The sequence below is a fragment of the Carcharhinus amblyrhynchos genome, unplaced genomic scaffold, assembly GCF_965287045.1.
Source record: "Carcharhinus amblyrhynchos unplaced genomic scaffold, sCarAmb.v2.hapA scaffold_45, whole genome shotgun sequence".
NCBI lineage: Eukaryota > Metazoa > Chordata > Chondrichthyes > Carcharhiniformes > Carcharhinidae > Carcharhinus > Carcharhinus amblyrhynchos.
This window is the reverse complement of record NW_027649786.1, coordinates 305,184-327,155: the sequence shown is the minus strand read 5'-3', so window position 1 is coordinate 327,155 and position 21,972 is coordinate 305,184. Positions and strand designations below refer to the sequence as shown.

The 21,972-nt window shown below is 48.0% G+C and overlaps 1 protein-coding gene across 1 annotated transcript in view; it reads left to right on the top strand.

Moving 5' to 3' along the window:
• LOC145337230 (uncharacterized) overlaps positions 1–19,659 on the top strand; it is a 97,471-nt gene extending 77,812 nt beyond the window's left edge. Inside the window, exons 13-20 of the mRNA XM_080182022.1 lie at positions 345–572; positions 5,702–6,020; positions 6,114–6,297; positions 9,265–9,354; positions 10,719–10,952; positions 12,514–12,536; positions 12,622–12,731; positions 19,112–19,659. Of these exons, the coding sequence (XP_080038148.1) occupies positions 345–572; positions 5,702–6,020; positions 6,114–6,297; positions 9,265–9,354; positions 10,719–10,952; positions 12,514–12,536; positions 12,622–12,731; positions 19,112–19,659 (1,736 nt within the window). The remainder of the gene's footprint in view (positions 1–344; positions 573–5,701; positions 6,021–6,113; positions 6,298–9,264; positions 9,355–10,718; positions 10,953–12,513; positions 12,537–12,621; positions 12,732–19,111) is intronic.
• Positions 19,660–21,972: the final 2,313 nt, after the last annotated feature.

Sequence of the window (21,972 nt, the reverse complement as noted above, 5' to 3'; positions counted from 1 at the left end):
AATCAATAATGGGGAATGAAGAAATGGCAGAGAGTTTGAGCAAATATCTCTCTTCAAAGGAAAAGGCACAAAATACACCCTGACAAAAGCAGTTGAGAGGCAAAAGGGAGAGAGGAATTTTAAAAAATCATGAACACTGGGGAATGTTTATTGGGGAAATGAAGGGAACTAAAGTCTAACAGGTCGTTGGACCAGATGGCCTGCATGCTATGTGTAAAGTTGTTGTGTTTTATGCAAAAGATGGCAAGGGTCTAACAACTTAAAACAGTTTACTTGACAGGATTGCATGTGTGGCCATACTGGGCGAACCCCCTTCTGAGCAACATGTCACTTTCTGTGCACAGGACCAACCTCCTGTTCTGGTCCCTCCACTCCAATGTTATGGAAAGAAAGATGCTACATAAAACACTCGGGGCACGACACCACCCTCGTCATCCTGCCAGCAGCGCCCGATGCAGTCCTGGCAGAAGTTGTGGCCGCAGTCCAGGATGACCGGGTCGGTGAAGAGGTCCAGGCAGATGGGGCAGTTCAGGTACTCAGCCAGGCCTTCCTCCTGCTGCTTGCAAGCCATGGTGTGTGGGCACAAACTAGGCTCAATGTTCACCACTCCTGCTAGCAACGGGAATGCCTCGCAGAGAACACTGTGAATCCTGCAATAACTCCACAAACAGCAACAAAATGTTCTCCCTGATACTGAGAGCAATTCCATTGGTTTAATTCCAAGTTACGCTGAAATTTTTTTTATTATTCAGTCAGGCACAGTAAATTTGAAAGTTAATTCTTTCATGAGATGCCTGAGTCACTGATAATCTACAGGGATGTACTGCGGACAATGTGCTCTCTGTAGCTTCTTTGTTATAAGTTATACAGTGATATGGTCAACGTATGAAATGTACAGATGCCCTGTGTACCGTCTACAAGATACAATTCATCAAATATCTTTAGACAGCACCTTCCAAACCCGCAATCATTTCCATCTAGAAGGACAAGGGCAGCAGATACCTGGAAACACCACCATCTGGAGGCATCCCTCTGAGTCCACATCAATGGGGACAAAGTAGAAATGGTTGAGAGCTTCTAGTGGTGTTCAGATCACCAACAACCTGCCCTGGTCCCCCCATGCCAACACTATAGTTAAGAAAGCCCACTAACACCTCTACTTTTTCAGGAGACTAGGAAAATTTGGCATGTCAGCTACGACTCCCACCAATTTTTACAAATGTCCCACAGAAAGCATCCTGTTCCAGATGTAGCACAGCTTGGTATGGCTCCTGCTCTGCCCAAGAACATATGAAACTACAAAAGGTCATGAACAGAGCCCAGTCCATCACGCAAATCAGCCTCCCATTCACTCGTCCACACTTCCCGCTGCCTTACCAAAGCAGTCAGCATAATTAAGGACCCCACATATTCTGGACATTCTCTCTTCTACCTCCTTCCGTTGGGTAAAAGATACAAAATTCTGAGGTCACGTACCAACCGACTCAACAACAGCTTCTTCCCTGCTGCTGTCACAGTTTTGAATGAACCTACCTTGCATTAAGTTGATCCTTCTCTACACCCCAGCTATAGCTGTAAACTACATTCTGCAATCTCTCATTTCCTTCTCTATGAACGGTATGTTTGTCTGTATAGTACACAAGAGACAATACTTTTCACTGTTATGTTAATACATGTGACAATAATAAATCAAATCAAATCAAATCACATGTATTAGTTTACAGTAAAAAGCATTCTTTCTTGCACTCTATACAGACAAAGCATACTGTTCATAGAGAAGGAATGGAGAGAGTGCAGAATGTAGTGTTACAGTCATAGGTAGGGTGCAGAGAAAGATCAACTTAATGCAAGGTAGGTCCATTCAAAAGACTGACAGCATCTGGAAAGAAACTGTTCTTGAGTCACTTGGTACGCGATCTCAGACTTTTGTTTATTTATTAGTGTCACATGTAGGCTTACATTAACGCTGCGATGAAGTGACTGTGAAAATCCCCTAGTCGCTACACTCTGGTACCTGTCTGGGCAACACTGAGAACTTAGCACAGTTAATGCACGTCTTTCACACCGTGGGAGAAAAACGGAGCACCCTGAAGAAACCCATGCAGATACGGGGAGAGTGTGCAGACTCCACACAGACCGTGACCCAAGCCAGGAATCAAACCCAGGCGTTGTGAGGCAGCTAACCACTGTGTCACTGTGCCACAATTTCAGTTCCTCCCCCCGACTATTTAATGCTTTAAACATTCTTTGTGAAAAATGTATCCCTGTTTTCGGTCTCGAGCTTACACTTTTCATCTTGAGCCTTCCCTTGTCCTTTCGAATTCAGTCCTGATGAGGGAGCTTTTATTCATCATTAAAATACAAGAAAAATCAAGGACTGCTGGAAATCTGGAATAAAGATGATGATCTCAGCAGATCTGGCAGCAAGTGTGGGGAGAGAAACAGACTTAATATTTCGGGTTCAATCTGACTGCGCTTTGGAACATTTAATGGCCATCCTCGGTTTCTTTTTGGATTCATTAGCTCTTCCGAAGAGCTAGTACAGGCCTGAGGGGCTGAATGTGCTGCATGATTCCATAATAAATCTGAATGTTGAGGCTGAGGAACGCACCCTGCTGACTCTGTCAATCGGGTGAGGGTGAGCTTTGGGTGGAAGCAGCTGTGACCTCTGTCCACCCTGGGAAGGAAGACTCTCCCTGGAGAGCTGTCGTCCGATCAGACTGACCCATAGCTCCCCAGCTCATCCGGGCACAGCGCTGCAGTGGCCAGAAGAAGAACTGCAGAGCCGTGCCTGAGACGGGCTCTCCGACCTCGCTTGCGGCTGGGGTTCTCCGGTCCCGCTGCAGTGAACGGAGATTGGGTTGACCGCCCCCTTCCCGGCCTCAGAGCTGGGAGGGGACCGTCACACCCTGGCTGACATTTATTCAAAGGGAGAATCGCGCTGACAAACCCTGGTGAAGGATGTCAGATAAATGAGCCACTTCAGAGAGCTACCAGCAGATGGTGGAATTGTTCCAGTCATTTGCTCTTGTACTAAGCCGTCCATCCAATGCAGTGGCATGGTGCCCAGTCCTCACCGCCCTGCACGCATCAGCGGATAAAACAATGACAAATCAATTACACCAGCAGCAAATGCTGTAAGTACCCCAGTTGGTCAGCTGGCGATAGCCCCCGGATATATTCTCCCACTGGGGAAAAGATACAGAAGTCTGACATCATGTACCAACTGACTCAAGAACAGCTTCTTCCCTGCTGCTGTCAGACTATTGAATGGACCTACCTCACATTAAGTTGATCTTTCTCTACACCCTCGCTGTGACTATAACACTACATTCTGCACCCTCTCCTTTCCTCCTCTATGCTTTCTCTGTATAGTGCGCTAGAAACAATATTTTTCACTGTATCCCAATACATGTGACAATAATAAATCGAATCAAAGTTACTCACCACCCTGACTTGCAAATATATCGGCCGTTCCTTCGCTGTAACTGGGTCAAAGTCCTGAAGCTCCCTCCCTAACAGCACTGTGGATGTACCTATCATTATTATTGTAGAATCCCTACCGTGCAGAAGGAGGCCATTCGGGCCATTGAGTCTGCACCAACCACAATCCCATCCAGGCCCTATCCTTGTAGCCCCATGCATTTACCCTAGCTAGTCCTCTTGAAACTAATTTATCACAACCAATCCACCTAACCCGCACATCTTTGGACTGTGGGAGGAAACCAGAGCAGCCGGAGGAAACCCACGCAGGCACGGGGAGAATGTGCAAATTCCACACAGACAGTGACCCAAGGCTGGAATTGAACCATCGTCCCTGGCGCTGTGAGGCAGCAGTGCTAACCACTGTGCCACCCTGCTGGGCTATTAATCCAGAAACTCAGATAATGTTCTGCGGACCCGGGTTCGAGTCCCACCACGGCAGGTGGTGGAATTTAAATTCAACAAAAAAAAATCTGGAATTAGGAATCTACTGATGACCATGAAACCATTGTCGCAAAAACCCACCCGGTTCACTAATGTCCCTTTCGGGAAGGAAATCTGCTGTCCTTCCCTGGTCTGACCTCCATGTGGTTCCAGTGCATTGACCCTGAAACAAAATGGGCCAGCAAGCCACTCAGTTCAAAGACAATCTGGGGACGTCCGAATGGAATGAAAAAAAGAAGCCTGAATTGTAAGGGGGAACAGGGGGAGTGTGTTGGACCATACCCTGGAACAGTTCCATCCTGCCAGTGACAGACTGAGCAGCGGGAAATATCCCCAAAACTTCAACTGTTGGGTTTAGATATTTCTTGTAGGGGGGATGCCATCATTAGCCTTGTACAGCAATCATACAGCAGGTGAGGAGACCCTTTGGCCCATTGTGCTCTGGGCTCTCTGACCTCCCTGCTACTATCATTACCCGGTCTGGCCCCCATGTGACTCCAGTCCCGCAGCAATGTGGTGGACTCTTAGCTGCCCCTCTGGCAAGCCACTCAGTTCGAGGGCAATTAGGGATGGGCAACTAATCACCTTTTCTATTTATTCTTTGTGGACCTGTGGGTGTCGCTGGGCAGACCAGCATTTATTACCCTTTCCTAATTGCCCCTGCGGAAGGCAGCGGCGACCTGCCTTCTTCAACCTGCTGCAGCCCCTGAGGGTGTAGGTGCACCCACTGTGCTGTTAGAGAGGGAGCTTCAGGATTTTGACCCAGATACGGTGAAGGAACGGCCGATATATTTGCAAGTCAGGGTGGTGAGTGACTTTGATTTGATTTATTATTGTCACATGTGAAATTACACAGTGAAAAGTATTGTTCTTAGTGGGCTGTACAGACAAAGCATACTGTTCATAGAGGAGGAAAGGAGAGAGTGCAGAATGTAGTGTTTCAGTCATAGCTAGGGTGCAGAGAAAGATCAACTTAATGCGAGGTAGGTCCATTCAAAAGTCTGACAGCAGCAGGGAAGAAGCTGTTCTTGAGTCAGTTGGTACGTGTCCTCAGACTTTGGTATCTTTTTCCCAACGGAAGGAGGTGGAACAGAATATATCCGGGGTGGGTGGGGTTCTTAATTATGCTGCTGGCTTTTCTGAGGCGGTGTAGATGGTGTCAACGGATGGGAGGCTGGTTTGTGAGATGGATTGGGCTACGCTCACGACACTTTGTAGTTCCTTGCAGTCTTGGGCAGAGCAGGAGCCCAGACCAAGCTGTGATACAACCAGAAAGAATGCTTTCTATGGTGCATCTGTAAAAGTTGGTGAGAGTCGTGGCTGACATGGAGAATTTCCTTAGCCTCCTGAGAAAGTAGAGGCGTAGGTGGGGCTTCCTTAACTATAGTGTCGGCGTGGGGGGGGACCAGGACAGGTTGTTCGTGCTCTGGTCACCTAAAAACCTGAAGCTCTCGATCATTTCTTCTTGTAGATGGTACACAGGGCATCTGTACATTTCATACTTTGACCATATCACTGTATAACTTATAACAAAGAAGCTACAGAGAGCACACTGTCCAAAGTACATCTCTGTAGATTATCAGTGACTCAGGCATCTCATGAAAGAATGAACTTTCAAATTTACTGTGCCTGACTGAATAATAAAAAAAAACTTCAGCGTAACTTGGAATTAAACCAATGGAATTGCTCTCAGTATCAGGAAGAACATTTTGTTGCTGTTTGTGGAGTTATTGCAGGATTCACAGTGTTCTCTGCGAGGCATTTCCGTTGCTAGCAGGAGTGGTGAACATTGAGCCTAGTTTGTGCCCACACACCATGGCTTGCAAGCAGCAGGAGGAAGGCCTGGCTGAGTACCTGAACTGCCCCATCTGCCTGGACCTCTTCACCGACCCGGTCATCCTGGACTGTGGCCACAACTTCTGCCAGGACTGCATCGGGCGCTACTGGCAGGAGGGTGAGGCGGTGTCGTGCCCCGAGTGCAGGAAGGTGTTCCAGGAGAGGAACCTCAGGCTCAACCGGGCTCTTGGCAACTTGGCCGACAGGGCCCGCAGGCTGATGGGGCCGGAGGGGGCCGGGGGGAGACAGCAGCAGCGGCGAGAGGAGGGTGAGGAAGAGGAGGAGGAGGAGGAGGAGGAGGAGGAGGAGGAGGGCGAGAAGGCAGGCTCCCTGCTCTGGGTACCCTGCAGGCACAGCCTGGAGGACCGGAGGAATGAATTCCGCTTCTACTGCAGTGAACACCGGGAAGAGCTCAAGCTGTTTTGTGAGACGGACAAGGAGCTGATCTGCGTGATGTGTCTGGATGGACGGGGGGGCCAGAGTCACAGGTCCCACAACTTCATGCTCATCACTGAAGCTGTGGAGATGTACAAGGTACAGGAATTCACACTCAGTGTGGAAAACATTCCAGTATGATGTATGTACCAGAATGTTTTAATGTAGGGGCTCGATTAATTCGAATCACAGAATCCCTACAGTGCAGAAGGAGGCCATTCAGCCCATCGAGTCTGCACTGTCAGCAATCCCACCCGGGCACGCTCCCCGTAACCCCACATATTTACCCCGCTAATCCCTCTAATCTACACATCCCAGATCACTAAGGGGCAATTTAACATGGCCAATCCATCTAACCTACACATCTTTGGATACTAAGGGGCAATTTAGCATGGACAATCCCCCTAACCTGCACATCTTTGGACCCTAAGGGGCAATTTAGCATGGCCAATCCACCTAACCTGCACATCTTTGGATACTAAGGGGCAATTTAGCATGGCCAATCCCCCTAACCCGCACATCTTTGGACCCTAAGGGGCAATTTAGCATGGCCAATCTCCCTAATCTACACATCGTTAGACACTAAGGGGCAATTTAGCATGGCCAATCCACCTAACCTACACATCTTTGGACACTGAGGGGAAATTTAGCATGGCCAATCTACCCTAACCTGCACATCTTTGGACACTAAGGGGCAATTTAGCATGGCCAATCCCCCTAACCCACACATCTTTGGATACTAAGGGACAATTTAGCATGGCCAATCCCCCTAACCCACACATCTTTGGATACTAAGAGGCAATTTAGCATGGCCAATCCACCTAATTGACACATCCACCTGTGTCTACACCAGAGAGAAAGTTCAACAAAGATTCACAGAATCATAGAATCATAGAACCATACAGCGCAGAAGAGGCCCTTCAGCCCATCAAGTCTGCATTGACACATTAGAAACACCTGAACTCTCACCTCCTCCCATTTACCAGCACTTGATCCATTGTCCTGATTTTTATGATGTGCCAAGTGTTCATCCAGTTATTTGCTAAAGGATGTGAGGCATCCCCCCCTCTCCCACTGTCCCAGGCACCAGAGTAATCCCTACGATTGTTCCCAAAGCTGAGATTCCGGGAACTGGGTCAATGTCGCCTTGAGTTTAGAAAAATGTGACATGATTTCATTGAATCAACCAGAATTCTCCCAGGGTCTGACAGGGTGGATGCAAGAAGGACGTATCCCCGACTGCAGTCTAGGACCAGGGGACACAGCCTCTGAATAAGGGGCAATATATTGAAGTAAGGAGCAATTTTCTAACTTATAGGGTGGTGAACCTTTGAGATTCTCAAACCCAGAGGGCTCAGTCATTGAGTTACTTCAACATGGAGACCAATACACTTCGAGGTATGAGCAAGAGATTTGAGGATAGTGCAGGAAAATGGCATAGAGGTCGAATATCAGCCTTGACTGGCGCCACGGTGGCTAGCACCAGGGACATAGAAACATAAAAGACAGGAGGAGGCCATTCAGCCCCTCAAGCCTGCTTCGCCATTCATCACAATTTTGGCTGATTGTCCAACTCAATAGCCTCATCCTGCTTTCTCCCCTATGACCCTGTTCTCCCCAAGTACTATATGGCCATCTCTTGAAATGCCTCCTCATCTCTGGTTTCAATTCTCGGCTTGGGTAACCATCTGTGTGGGTTTTACACTTTCTCCCTGTGTCTGTGTGGTTTTCCTTCCACAGTCCATGCTAAGTTGCTCATTAGTGTCCAAAGATGTGCAGGTTAGGTGGATTGGCCATGCTAAATTGCCCTTTAGTGTCCAAAGATGTGTAGGTTCGGTGGATTGGCCATGCTAAATTGCCCCTTAGTGTCCAAAGATGTGCAGGTTAGGTGGATTGGCCATGCTAAGTTGCCCCTTAGTGTCCAAAGATGTGTAGATTCGGTGGATTGGCCATGCTAAATTATCCCTTAGTGTCCAAAGAAGTGCAGGTTAGGTGGATTGGCCATGCTAAATTGCCCCTTAGTGTCCAAAGATGTGTAGGTTAGGTGGATTGGCCATGCTAAATTGCCCCTTAGTTTCCAAAGATGTGTAGGTTAGGTGGATTGGCCATGTTAGATGTGTGGGTTTACGGGGATAGGGTGAAATGGAATGGGGCTGGATAAGATGCTCTTCTGGAGAGTCAGTGTGGACTCGATACTGAACAGAATTGGGTGAAAATTATTGATTCATGAGAGTGGGCCGGGGATTAGAACATTGATGAAGTTTTTTTAAAAGATTAAAGTTTATTTAGTAGTCACAAGTAGGCTTACATTAACACTGCGATGAAGTTACTGTGAAAATCCCCTAGTCGCCACACTCCGGGGCCTGTTCAGTACACTGAGGGAGAATTTAGCACGGCCAATGTACCTAACCAGCATGTCTTTGGGATTGTGAGCATAGATTGGAGAGCTTGGGACTGTTCTCCTCGGAGGGAAGAAGGCTAAGAGGAGATTTGATTGAGATGTTCAAAATCATGAGGGAGTTGGAGAGAGTAGAAGTGTAACCATTGGTGGAAGGATCGAGAATGAGAGGAGAAAGGTTTAAACTAAAATAAAGGGTTGCTTGTTTAAGAGAATTATTTCTCTTTCAGGCTGTCACGAGTCTCTGGGACTCTCAGGAAGCAGTGGGAGCAGAGTCTTTGAATATTTTGGAGGTAGAGTTAGATAGATTCTTGATGAACGAGGGGGTGAAAGGTTATCGGGTGTCGGCTGAAATGTGGCATTGAGGTTACAATCAGATTAACCATAATCTTATTGAATGGCAGAGCAGGCTCGAGAGGCTGAGAAGGCCACTCCCGATCCCTATGATTGCGTGTTCCAGCCAGTGGAAAAATGATGGACCGAATGGCCTCCTTACAGCACTGTAACAATTGTGTGATTGTGTGAGTGTCACCCTTCCTCTGGCAGTTTGCACTGAGGCTGGGGATCGTGGGGTCGGTAGGGACCTCGCTGGATCTTCCGCAGGGTACATACCCAAACTCTTCCATGTGGACAAGTGCACTCACTCAGCCTGTGTAACTGTCTTTCAGGACAAGCTGAAATCATTATCTGACATTCTCCGAGCCAAGTCCGCTCTCCTGGAAGCCAAACTGACCCAAAAACAAGTCCTCGAGGTCGGGGTAAGTTTTTAATCTGCCCTATTTTGACTCGTTTTACTTTTTTGTGTCCCCTTCCCACCTCTTAGCCACCCTCCCCCCTGCACTCTGTCCCTGCAGCTCCCATATCCCCAGTCTGGACTTTAGTGAGGCCTTTGACAAGGTCCCTCACGGCAGACTGGTCCCGAAGGTGAAGTCACGTGGGATCAGAGGTGAGCTGGCAAGGTGGATACAGAACTGGCTCCGCCGAAGTCCAACACTGGCATCTCTATATCATCAGCCAAAGAAGACAGAGGGTACCAGTGGAAGGGTATACTTCTGAATGGAAGGCAGTGACAAGTGGACTTTAACCTGGTGTTGTGAGACTTCTTACAAGTGGCGTTCCTCAGGGATCAGTGCTGGGACCTTTGCTGTTTGTAATACAAAGAAATGATTTGCAGGAAAATGTAACTGGTTTGATTAGTAAGTTTGCAGACGACACAAAGTTTGGTGGATTTGTGGATAGCGATGAGGACCATCAGAGGATATAATAGAATATATATCAGTTGGAGATTTGGGTGGAGAGATGGCAGATGGAGTTTAATCCAGACAAGTGTGAGATAATGCATTTTGGAAGGTCTAATACAGATAGGAAATATACAGTAAATGGCAGAACCCTTACGAGCACTGATAAGCAAAGGGATTTGGGTGTACAGGTACACAGGTCACTGAAAGTGGCAATGCAGGTGGAGAAAGTGGTCAAGAAGGCATGCGGCATGCTTACCTTCATTGGCAAGTCATGTTACAGCTTTATAGAACCTTAATTAGACTGCACTAGGAATATAGTGTTCAATTCTGGTCACCACACTACCACAAAGATGTGGAGGCTTTGGAGAGGGTACAGAAAAGATTTACCAGGATGTTGGCCGGTATGGGGGGCATTAGCTATGAGAGGTTGGGGAAACTTGGTTTGTTCTCACTGGGACGATGGAGGTTGAGGGGCGACCTGACAGAAGTTTGCAAGATTATGAGGGGCAGGGACAGAGTGGATAGTCAGAAACTTTTTCCCAGGGTGACAGAGTCAATTACTAGGGGGGGGGGGGACACAGGTTTAAGGTGCGAGGGGCAAGGTTTAAAGGAGATGTACGAGGCAAGTTTTTTAGGGTGGTGGGTGCCTGGAACTCGCTGCCGGGGGAGGGAGTGGAAGTGGATACGATTGTGACTTTTAAGGGGCAACTTGACAAACACATGAATAGGATGGGAATAGAGGGATATGATCCCCGGAAGGGTAGGGGGTTTTAGTTCAGTGGGGCAGCATGATCGATGTAGGCTCTGAGGGGCCAAAGGGCCTGTTCCTATGCTGTAATTTTCTTTGTTCTTTGCCGGATGAAAGTCGTTATTCCTTTCAGGACCAGACAAGCCAATTGCAGAACTTTGTCATGTCCGAGTTTGCCAAGATGCACCAGATCCTGATCCGGGTGGAGCAGCGATTCATCGCCGATCTGAAGGAGAACGTGGAGAAGATTTCGGAAAAGCTGGAGCGGAATCTGCTGGACATCCAGCAGAACTTGGGCACGATCCAGGAAAAGCTCTCCAGATCGCAGACCCAGCTGGATGAGGAGGACACCATCGCCTTCTTAAAGGTAAGTCACACCTGGATCGGTGAGAGCAATCCCAGGGGTAAAACATGAGGAATTTCTACATGTCAACAGCTTCTTTATCACTTGTGCTGGGTCAGGGGGGGTCAGGGTTACAGGGTTGGAGCAACAACGATGGCAAAGGAGTCATGAACAGGACTGAGTAATCCAATGGTCCAAGCTAAGTCTCTGAAATCACGGGTTCAAATCCCAAGCACTGCAGCCGGTGGAATTAAAGTTCATTCAACTAAATCTGGAATAAAAACAGAAAATATACAAACATAGAAACTAGAAGCAGGAAGAGGCCATTTGGCCCTTCGAGCCTGCTCCGCCATTCATTATGACCATGACTGATCATCAAATTCAATAGCCTGATCCTCCCTTCCTTCCATATCCCTCGATCCTTTTAACCCCCCCGAGCGATATCTAATTTCTTCTTGAAATCGCACAACGTTTTGGCCTCAACTACTTTCTGTGGGACTGAATCCCACACAATCCCCACCCTCTGGGGGAAGAAATTTCTCCTCCCCTCAGTCCCGAAACTGGTGAGGCCAAACCTGAAGGATGTCCTCGCTGCGCAGGGGGCACAGCGAAGGTTTCCCAGGCTGATCCCTGGGATGGAAGGACTGTCATGTGACCAAGCGGGTTAGGATTATATTCACTGGAGTTTAGAAGAGGGGATCTCAGAGAAACTTATAAAATTCTAACAGGGTTAGACAGGGTAGATTCAGAAAGAATGTTTCTGATGGTTGGGGGGACGGGTGCCAAAACTAGGGGAATGTTGTGTGATTTCAAGAAGAAATTAGATATCACTCTTGGGGCTAACGGGGTGAAGGGATATTGGGGGGAAAAGGGGGGGAATCAGGACATTGAATTTGATGATCAACCATGATCACAATAAATGGTAGACCAGGCTCGAATGGCCTCCTTCTGCTTCTAGTTTCTACGGTCAAGAGCTTGGGTATAAGCTGTGTCTTATGGAGGAGGGAAGGGGGTTTGGGGGTGGCGGTAGTGGGCCGAGAGTTGGAGATTATGTGGCCGGGGATAACGCTGCCTCCAAAATGTATTTGTTCAATTCTTCCGTTTTGTCTCAATCTCTATGTGGACCGAGATATAAGTCCACGTGCGTTGGCATGTGTTGATGCATTGGCCGACGCATACAGTCTGAGGGCAGCTGGATTGAGTCTCCAAATATAAAACCTTAACGTGAGAGCTTGGGGTAATATCAGGGGACGCTTCTTCAGGTGTGGGGGAGTAAAAATCTCAAACTCTTTCCCACTCCCACCAAAAAGCCGTCAAGGCTGGGAAAAGGCGTCAATTGAAATATTCACGCGGAGATTAATAGATTTGTTCGGGGAAGGTATTAAAGATTCTGGAACCAAGTTGTCTGGATGGAGTACCAAGTGATAGGGCAGTCTGGGAGGCCAAAGAGTGTTATCTTGTTCCAAAAATGCTTGACACGCAATACATTACAGGGGCTTTTGGGATTTAGATATCTGCCCCACAATCCTTTGTACCTCGTCATATGTCATAAGATTCAATTGTCCCTTTTGTTGGCTTTTTTTAGGACCAAGCTGATCAGGAGATGAGGTATGTGCTGTTCTTTACAGGGACTCCGACACAAGTTCCACTGTTCTCAATCCCGCGGCGTAACGTGAATGTTCTTTGTTAACAGTGAGGACACCGGACAGCTCCTGTTGGTCACCGATCGTTTGCCGAAAGGGATTTTCCAAGGACCACTGCAGTATGCAGCCTGGAAGGAAATGGCTGATAGCATCAGCCCCGGTGAGAGGTTCTCAACACACACACCCTCCCCCTCTTTCACCGCTCGCCGAACGGAATGGCCAACATCCCCCCCCAAAAAAAACAGGACAGCCTTCAATCGTACACACACGTAACATTGTGTCCCATTGTATCCAACACCGAGGCAATGAGCTCAAAGTCCTTGCTGTTGAAAGTTCCTCGCTGGCCCTCAAGGCTACAAGATTTGATGCTAAACGCTAAGCAGAGCCTGAAGGAGTTCCGTAGATATCTGATGTTCGAGAACAAATCCAATACATTGTTACACAACAACGAAACCCCTTGTGCTTACGATGTAACTAAGTCCAATTACAGTGTCAGTGCAGATGACGCAATTTGGGGTTTCGTAGCAGCAAGCGTGGGATAGAGGGTCACAGAGAGAGAGAAAAAAAGTAAGCACGTTGGTTAGAAATTTGGAGGCTTTTTAATTCCCACTCAGTTATAAATCCACATATCAAACTATCTGCATGTATTGGACTTGGTAGAACAATAGAATAATTAGGTTGGAGAAAGTAGTTTTAAAGTGTCATAAGTAGGCCTACATTAACACTGCAATGAAATCACTGTGAAAATCCCCTACGCCGGCACCTGTTTGGGTACACTGAGGGAGAATTTAGCACGGCGAATACATCTAACCAGCACGTTTTTTGGACTGTGGGAGGAAACCAGAGCGCCCGGAGGAAACCCACGCAGACACGGGGAGAACATGCAAACTCCACACAGACAGTGACCCGAGCCAGGAATTGAACCCGGGTCTCTGGTGCTGTGAAGCAGCAGTGCTAACCGCTGTGCCACCATGGTGCTCACAGTGGCACGGCTGTGTGGACATTCTCCCCGTGTCTGCGTGGGTTTCCTCCGGGTGCTCTGGTTTCCTCCCACAGTCCGAAAGACGTGCAGGTTAGGTAGATTAGCCAAGCTAAATTCTCCCTCAGTGTACCCGAACAGGCACCGGAGTGTGGCAACTAGGGGATTTTCACAATAACTTCATTGCATTGTAAATATAAACCTACTTGTGATAAATAAACTTTAAACTCACATTCTCTGGTGTTGCTCAGTCTTTTACAGCGAGTGTTTCATTTATCCGTGCCAGTGTGAAAATGTGTTTCGGAACTGACTGTGGTCAGGAATGTGTTTCGTGACAGCTTCCAGACTCAACAGGCTAAAAATTCCGATTGATTCATTCCTTTAACAAAAAACAACCTCATTTTTCGCAACCTTGAAGTTGCTGCTTTTTCCTTCAGTGTTTGTCCTCCTCACTGAGTAGACTTTGTCAGATAAAGGGATGAATTTTTATACAGAGACATTCTCGGTGCCCAGAGATTCATTAAGGCATTGTGCAGTTCCAAACCGTGACTGATTACACCCAATTAGTTGGCTTCTTTATTTAAGAATCTCCTTCGCAACATACTTGTGAGGAAGCATCAGTTAATGAACAACTTTCTTTGTAAAGAAAACCCTTTAAAATGTTGTTGAAATGTGGCTCGTTTCCAATTATTGTTGGCAGTTGAGTAATCGCATTGAAGTGCTTCAGATTTGCATTTTGGAGAGAATTTCTAAAAATAGCTTGTCCTTTAGATGCTGTTGTCAGCTGGCCTAGAAAGTAGGCTTCTGGCCTAAAGAACAGGCCCCTGGCCTAGAGAACAGGCTCCTGGCCCAGAGAACTGGCTCCTGGCTGAGAGAACAGGCTCCTGGCCTAGAGAAAAGGCTCCCAGCCGAGAGAACAGGCCCCTGGCCTCGAGAACATTCTCCTGACCTAGAGAACAGGCACGTGGCTGAGAGAACATTCTCCTGACCCAGAGAACAGCTGCTCCCCTAGAGAACAGGCTTCTGGCCTAGTGAACATGCTCCTGGCTGAGAGAATAGCTCCTGGTCTCAGGAAAGGCTTCTGGCCTAGAGACCAGACTCCTGGCCTACAGAACAGACTGGTTGGCTGAGCGAACTGGCTCCTGGCCAAGAGAACAGGCTCCCGGCCTAGACAAAAGACTCCTGGCCGAGAGGACACGCTCCTGGCCTAGCAAACAGGCTCTTGGCTGAGAGAACAGACTCCTGGCCTACAGAACAGGCTGGTTGGCTGAGTGAACTGGCTCCTGGACTAGAGAACAGGCTCCTGGCCTAGGGTTTAAAGGCCTCCGGCCAAGAATCTAGGCTCCTGGACAAGGATATAAATGCTCTGGATGCGCGTATAGGTTCCTTGGCTGAGCGGTTGGATTAGGGGGAATGGGTCCTCTGGATTATAATGCAGGTTTTCTGGATGAAGAGATAGTTCCGTAGCCGAGGGAATAGATTCCCTGGTTGAGGGGGTCGTTTCCAAGGCCAAGTGGGTAGACTCCCGCATTGAGGGGATAGGTTAAGGGGATCTGGTTAAGGGAGCAGGTTCCCTGGTTGAGGATAGGTTCCCTGGGCAAGGGGGTAGGTTCTGCGGTTGAGGGAGTGGATTCCCTCGTTGAGGGTTTAGATTCCTTGGCCTACTTTTCATGAGCGGAAATGATCATGGGGTATTGTTTAAAATGGGTGTTTGGTCCACTAAAACCCTGGGGTAAAAGTGAAGGTATACCCCTCACTGCCTCATCCCTATCGCTGGGCCCTGAGCTTTCATTACACTTGACACACTTTCTCCCTGGTTTTGACACAGGATGATGGACGGTCCTTCAACCTCATGCTGGGTCCCACTTGAAATCAGCATTTAACTATCTCAGAAACCTTCGTCTTCTGAGAGGGGCAGTGGGGGGTAAACTGATCCACTTTAAGGGGCATTTATCTCTCAGGTGGCAGAAGACTGGGAAGGAAGAGAGATTTATAGAGCCACTAACCCAACCTCAGGAGATCCCCACGGGCTTAACAACCAACCAAATACTCTTGAAATGCTGCCACGCAGGAAATACAGCTGCCAAGTTGTGCACAGCAAGGTCCCACAATCACATATCTGATAACTGAGCAAACGATCAGTTTTAGTGCTGGCGATGGAGGAAGGAATATTGTCAAGGGAGATCTCGCTGGTTGGTGGGAGAGTTGTCAACTTCTGTAGAAGGCAGGGTCAGGATCAGCAATGTGTCAACAGTACGCGCACCTCTCCAACAACCTGTAAAACAAAGCATTGAGGCTATCTAATGTGATGATGGAATAGGTTTCATAATCACTGGCATCAGAATTGTACTTATTTACATTGATTAACAAATTTATTGGAGGTTTTTTTGAGGATATAATTTGTCTGGTAGATAAAGGAGAACCAGTAGATGTTGTACACCTGGATTTCCGAAGCACATTCAGAAAGATGCCATATGTTAGGTTAATCAGCAAGTTTAGGCATCATGAAATTGGTGCTAATACATTAGCATGGTAGGAGCTTGACTAATAAACAGGAAGAAAAGAGTCAGTATAAATGGGGCATTAAATTGGTCAGGTAATGAATATTGAGTCAGAGTCTGGGCCCTCAGCTATTTACATTCTATATTAATGATTCATAAAGAGTGAGAATAATCAAAGTTTCCTGAGTGGAAACTCAAAACTGGATAAACTTCCAAGCAGCCAAGTGCTTTCAGGCCTTCTTTTGTAATAACATTGTGGTTAGGAACAATGATGCTGGGGGGTGGGGTGTAAATCAGATGCATTCAACTTAGAAGAGAAAGATAAACACTGCATACTGTGCAGAAACCATTAAACTGTCTATCAAAATCTTGTTAGACTGTACTATGAAGTTGAGTGAAAATAAGGATTTCCAGAGGAAAGCGAAGGTTTTCTAGGGGATAAAAAGGAATTCAAAGGATTTCCAAGGACTTTAATGGATTTTCATGGAATTGTGCTTTCTAGGAAGGCTCAAAGGCGAAGAGTAAATGCAATATTAAAACAAATGGGGCCAAGTGAACAGCTGTGGAGAAGGAAATTCTATCCCCAACTCCAATGAAAGTGACTTTTCCTATCAGCCAGAGGGCTTGAAAGGGGCCTTTTCACACCTGATTCTCCTGAGGGACAGAAAGAGGAAACTTTTCTGGAAGGGGCAGCATGGTGGCACAGTGGTTAGCACTGCTGCCTCATAGCGCCAGGGTCCCAGATTCGATTCCTGGCTTGGGTTTCTGTCTGTATGGAGTCTGCACATTCTCTGTGGGTTTCCTCCAGGTTCTCCGTTTTCCTCCCATAGCCCAAAAATGTGTGGGTTAGGTTGATTGGCCATGCAGAATTGTCCCTGAGCACGAGGGGGACTAGGAGAGTAACTACATGGGGTTATGTGGATAGGGACTGTTGTCTGTGCAGACTCAATGGGCCAAATCCCTTCTGCATTGTAGGGATGCTATGAAAAAAAGAATGAAGCGCTCCCGTGATTTGACAGATGCCGGGGAGGGTGGTGGTGGGGAGTCGGGGGGGGTGCGGGGAATGGAGATTAAAGTGACCAGACTAAGATTCAAAGATCTTACAGCTCACAGACCAGAATGAAGACTTTGATCAGCGAGATGCCTCAAACTACCATCTCAAACGTGATGTTCAGATTTCCCAGGGGTTGAAGGGACTGTCTAACCACAGAGCCCCCAGCCCGAGGGCCCTTGGGGGACGCTCCCTTTGCAGCCTGGCAGCAACAGAGGGGCATTAGTGCACTTGCCTCCTTGACCCCACCCCCCCAACCTTGGGTTCCAATGTGCCAGGCCCACGGTGCTCATGACCAGAGCTTGACTGGGGCCAATCCCACGGATGAAAAGTGGGAGGGTTTTGAATCGAGATTCAAGCGCGCTAATTACATTCAAGTTCACACAGTTGAATAATGATTGGACTTCTCCAGCTCTGGTGAGGTGAGCTGGGGAATGATGATGCGTTCCCCAGCTGGTAGGAATCCTGATTTAGACCCTATGCCCAATTCAGTGAAAGATGTGTAGGTTAGGTGGATTGGCCATGCTAACTTGTCCCTTAGTGTCCAAAGATGTTCAGGTTAGGTGGATTGGCCATGCTAAATTGCCCCTTAGTGTCCAAAGATGTTCAGGTTAGATGGATTGGCCATGCTAAATTGCCCCTTAGTGTCTAAAGATGTTCAGGTTAGATGGATTGGCCATGCTAAATTGCCCCTTAGTGTCCAAAGATGTGCAGGTTAGGGGGATTGGCCATGCTAAATTGCCCCTTAGTGTCCAAAGATGTGCAGGTTAGGTGGATTGGCCATGCTAAATTGCCCCTTAGTGTCCAAAGATGTTCAGGTTAGATGGATTGGCCATGCTAAATTGTCCCTTAGTGTTTAAAGATGTGCAGGTTCGGATGGATTGGCCATGCTAAATTGCCCCTTAGTGTCCAAAGATGTGTAGGTTTGGTGGATTGGCCGTGCTAAGTTGCCACTTAGTGTCCAAAGATGTGCAGGTTAGGTGGATTGGCCATGCTAAATTGCCCCTTAGTGCCCAAAGATGTGCAGGTTAGGTGGATTGGCCATGCTAAATTGCCCCTTAGTGTCCAAAGATGTTCAGGTTAGATGGATTGGCCATGCTAAATTGCCCCTTAGTGTCCAAAGATGTTCAGGTTAGATGGATTGGCCATGCTAAATTGCCCCTTCGTGTCCAAAGATGTGCAGGTTAGGGGGATTGGCCATGCTAAATTGCCCCTTAGTGTCCAAAGATGTGCAGGTTAGGTGGATTGGCCATGCTAAATTGCCCCTTAGTGTCCAAAGATGTTCAGGTTAGATGGATTGGCCATGCTAAATTGTCCCTTAGTGTTTAAAGATGTGCAGGTTCGGATGGATTGGCCATGCTAAATTGCCCCTTAGTGTCCAAAGATGTGTAGGTTTGGTGGATTGGCCGTGCTAAGTTGCCACTTAGTGTCCAAAGATGTGCAGGTTAGGTGGATTGGCCATGCTAAATTGCCCCTTAGTGCCCAAAGATGTGCAGGTTAGGTGGATTGGCCATGCTAAATTGCCCCTTAGTGTCCAAAGATGTTCAGGTTAGATGGATTGGCCATGCTAAATTGCCCCTTAGTGTCCAAAGATGTTCAGGTTAGATGGATTGGCCATGCTAAATTGCCCCTTAGTGTCCAAAGATGTTCAGGTTGGGTGGATTGGCCATGCTAAATTGCCCCTTAGTGTCCAAAGATGTTCAGGTTGGGTGGATTGGCCATGCTAAATTGTCCCTTAGTGTTTAAAGGTGTGCAGGTTAGGATGGATTGGCCATGCTAAATTACCCCTTAGTGTCCAAAGATGTGCGGGTTAGGTGGATTGGCCATGCTAAATTGTCCTTTAGTGTCAGGGGGATTAGCAGGGTAAGTGTGTGAGGTTAAGGGAATAGTGTGGGATTGTGTCTCAGTACAGATGCGATGGGCTGAATGACCTCTTTCAGTACTGTAGGGATTTTATGATTTTGTGACTTTGTGATTACTTGTTATCTCTCTCCCTCTCTCTGGATCAGTTCCGGCATCAGTGACCCTGAACCCGAAGACGGCTCACTCCTGGCTCCTCATATCGGAAGACTTGACCAGTGTCAGATACGCAAACAAGCAGCAGCAGCTGCCCGACACCCCGGAGAGGTTCAATCCCTCTCTCTGCGTGTTGGGCTCCCCGGGCTTCACCATGGGGAGGCATTACTGGGAGGTGGTGGTGGGCGAGAGCACCGAGTGGGACGTGGGCGTGGTGAAGGAGTCCATCAACAGGAAGGGGGACATCACGGCCATCCCGCAGGCTGGCTACTGGATCGTGTGGCTCAGGAACGGCAACGACTACAAGGCTGGCTCCCTGCCCCGCACCCGGCTCAGGCTGAGCACCCGTCCCAGGAGGATCGGGGTGTACCTGGACTACGAGGGAGGCCAGGTGTCCTTCTACAATGCGGACAACATGTCCCACCTGCACACCTTCACCGACCTGTTCACCGAGAAACTGTACCCCTTCTTCAGCCCCTGCCTGAGTGGGCACGGGGAGAACTCGGAGCCACTGAAAATATGCCAGTCTACCTTTCATTAACGGCCCGGGAGCTCATTCCCAATCGTCCCCCTTCCCTTGACCCTCTCCCCTTCACCCTCTCGGCCTGTTGAGTGCGGGCCAGGATTGGCGAGGCGGGAGGTGGGTGGAGAAGGGTAAATCAGGAGAGATGTCTCTTACGCCCATTGTCGCACCTAGCCAGTATCCCGCAGAACCTGTGTCAGGGGGCGGGGAAGGCGGGGTAAGGGGGTGGGGAAATGGGGTAAAACAGATGGCGATTGCAACCGTTCTTGTGCTGCCTTGCCAACCCTTGCCCAGTTTCACCCTCTGCCCGTGGCTTCCCTCATGTTGTCCCCGTCTAACCCAAAGGGAAGTGGTATTATGGTGAGAATATTCATCCAGGAACTCAGCTCCCGTCCTGGGGACCCGGGTTCAAATCCCGCCTCAGCAACTGGTGGAATTTGAATTCATTAATTTAAAAAAAACCTGGAATTAGGAATCTTCTGAAGACCATGAAACCAATGTCAGAAAAACCCATCTGGTTCGTTAAAGGGAAGGAAATCTGCCGTCCTTACCCAGTCTGGCCTACATGTGATTCCAGAGTCGCAGCAACGTGGTTGACTCTCAGCTGCCCTCTGAACGGCCCAGCAAGACACTCAGTTGTTTAAGAAGGTACCTTCTCAAGGGCAACGAGGGATGGGCAATAAATGCTGGCCAGCCAGCGACGCTCATTTCCCACGAATGAATAAATCTCCCCCTCTCACCCACATTCCCCTCTATGACGTCTTTCCCTTGACTTTTTAGAACAATGGAATTTATAGCTTTAATTAGCCTGGCTCACAGCAATCTGCAAAATGGATAACACTGCGTGCACTGATTGTCAAATTCAGACACTTTGGCTCACCTTCTGCCAGCTTTTGTAAGCAATTTGCGCACAATTTCACAACCCCTTTTCAATGTGCCAGGCAGCTTTTAGCTCAGCACTTCAACTTCCCAGATTAGTTGTCTCAGAGTCTCACATTCTCCAGTTAAATGGAAGTACCTTCAGCTACACCTGGGTCGGTCTGTTATTACATTGTCAGGGTCCCAAGATTGTACCTGGATTATCATTCGATTCTTGAATTCTTTTTCTCACAGAAGCAGAGGATAGAATAGCAGAATGCCCACAGTGCAGAAGGAGGGTAACCACTGTGGCACCGTGCCACCCTCTGTGATAAACTGCCCTGGCTATCTTCCCCCATTGAAATGAGCCGAGGGCAGCCCTGGCAGACGTTCAGGGACTGGGCGCTCCATCCAGGCCACATTTGATTAAGAGTGGCTCCCTTTAAGTTGTTGAAGAACAACTTAAGCCGCCAAGATTAATGCAGTCTGTGGGGGTTGGTGATGTTTAATTGTCCCATCAACACTTGGAAAAGGGCTGAACGACCACCACTTTCTTTGTACGACGTGTTTGAGGCTATTTGTCATCAAAAGGAAACATTCACCCTGGGAGATGACAGGAAATGATAGCCCAGAACAAGACTTGAACATGTCGATATGTGCAAGCTATGTGGATTGGCCGTGTTAAATTGCCTCTTAGTGTCCATAGATGTGTAGGTTAGATGGATTGGCCATGCCAAATTGCCCCATAGTGTCTAAAGATGTGCGGGTTATGTGGGTTGGCCATGCTAAATTACCCCTTAGTGTCCAAAGATGTGCAGGTTAGGTGGATTGGCCATGCTAAATTGTCCCTTAGTGTCCAAAGACATGCAGGTTAGGTGGATTGGCCATGCTAATTTGCCCCTTAGTGTCCAAAGACATGCAGGTTAGGGTGGATTGGCCATGCTAAATTTCTCCTCAGTGTCCAAAGATGTGTGGGTTAGGTGGATTGGCCATGCTAAATTGTCCCTTAGTGTCTAACGATGTGTAGATTAGGGAGATTGGCCATGCTAAATTGCCCCTTAGTGTCCAAAGATGTGTGGGTTAGGTGGATTGGCCATGCTAAATTGTCCCTTAGTGTTTAAAGATGTGCAGGATAGGTGGATTGGCCATGCTAAATTGTCCCTTAGGGTCCAAAGATGGCTGGGTTAGATAGATTAGCCATGCTAGTCTCTAGGTGTCAGGGGGATTAGCAGGGTAAGTACGTGGGGTTACGGGGATAGGCCTTGGGTGGGATTATTGTTGCTGCAGGCTCCTTGGGCTGAGTGACCTCCTTCTGCACCGTAGGGATTCTATGGTTTCTGTGATGATGAAGTGGTCTAATGATCGAATTCTGTATCCTGGGTGTGTGGGGGGTGGGGGAGGGTGGAGGGTGGGGTGGGTGGGGGGGAGCGGGAGGATCTTAATTGCTGAATTAATGTTGGAGATTGTGCGTTG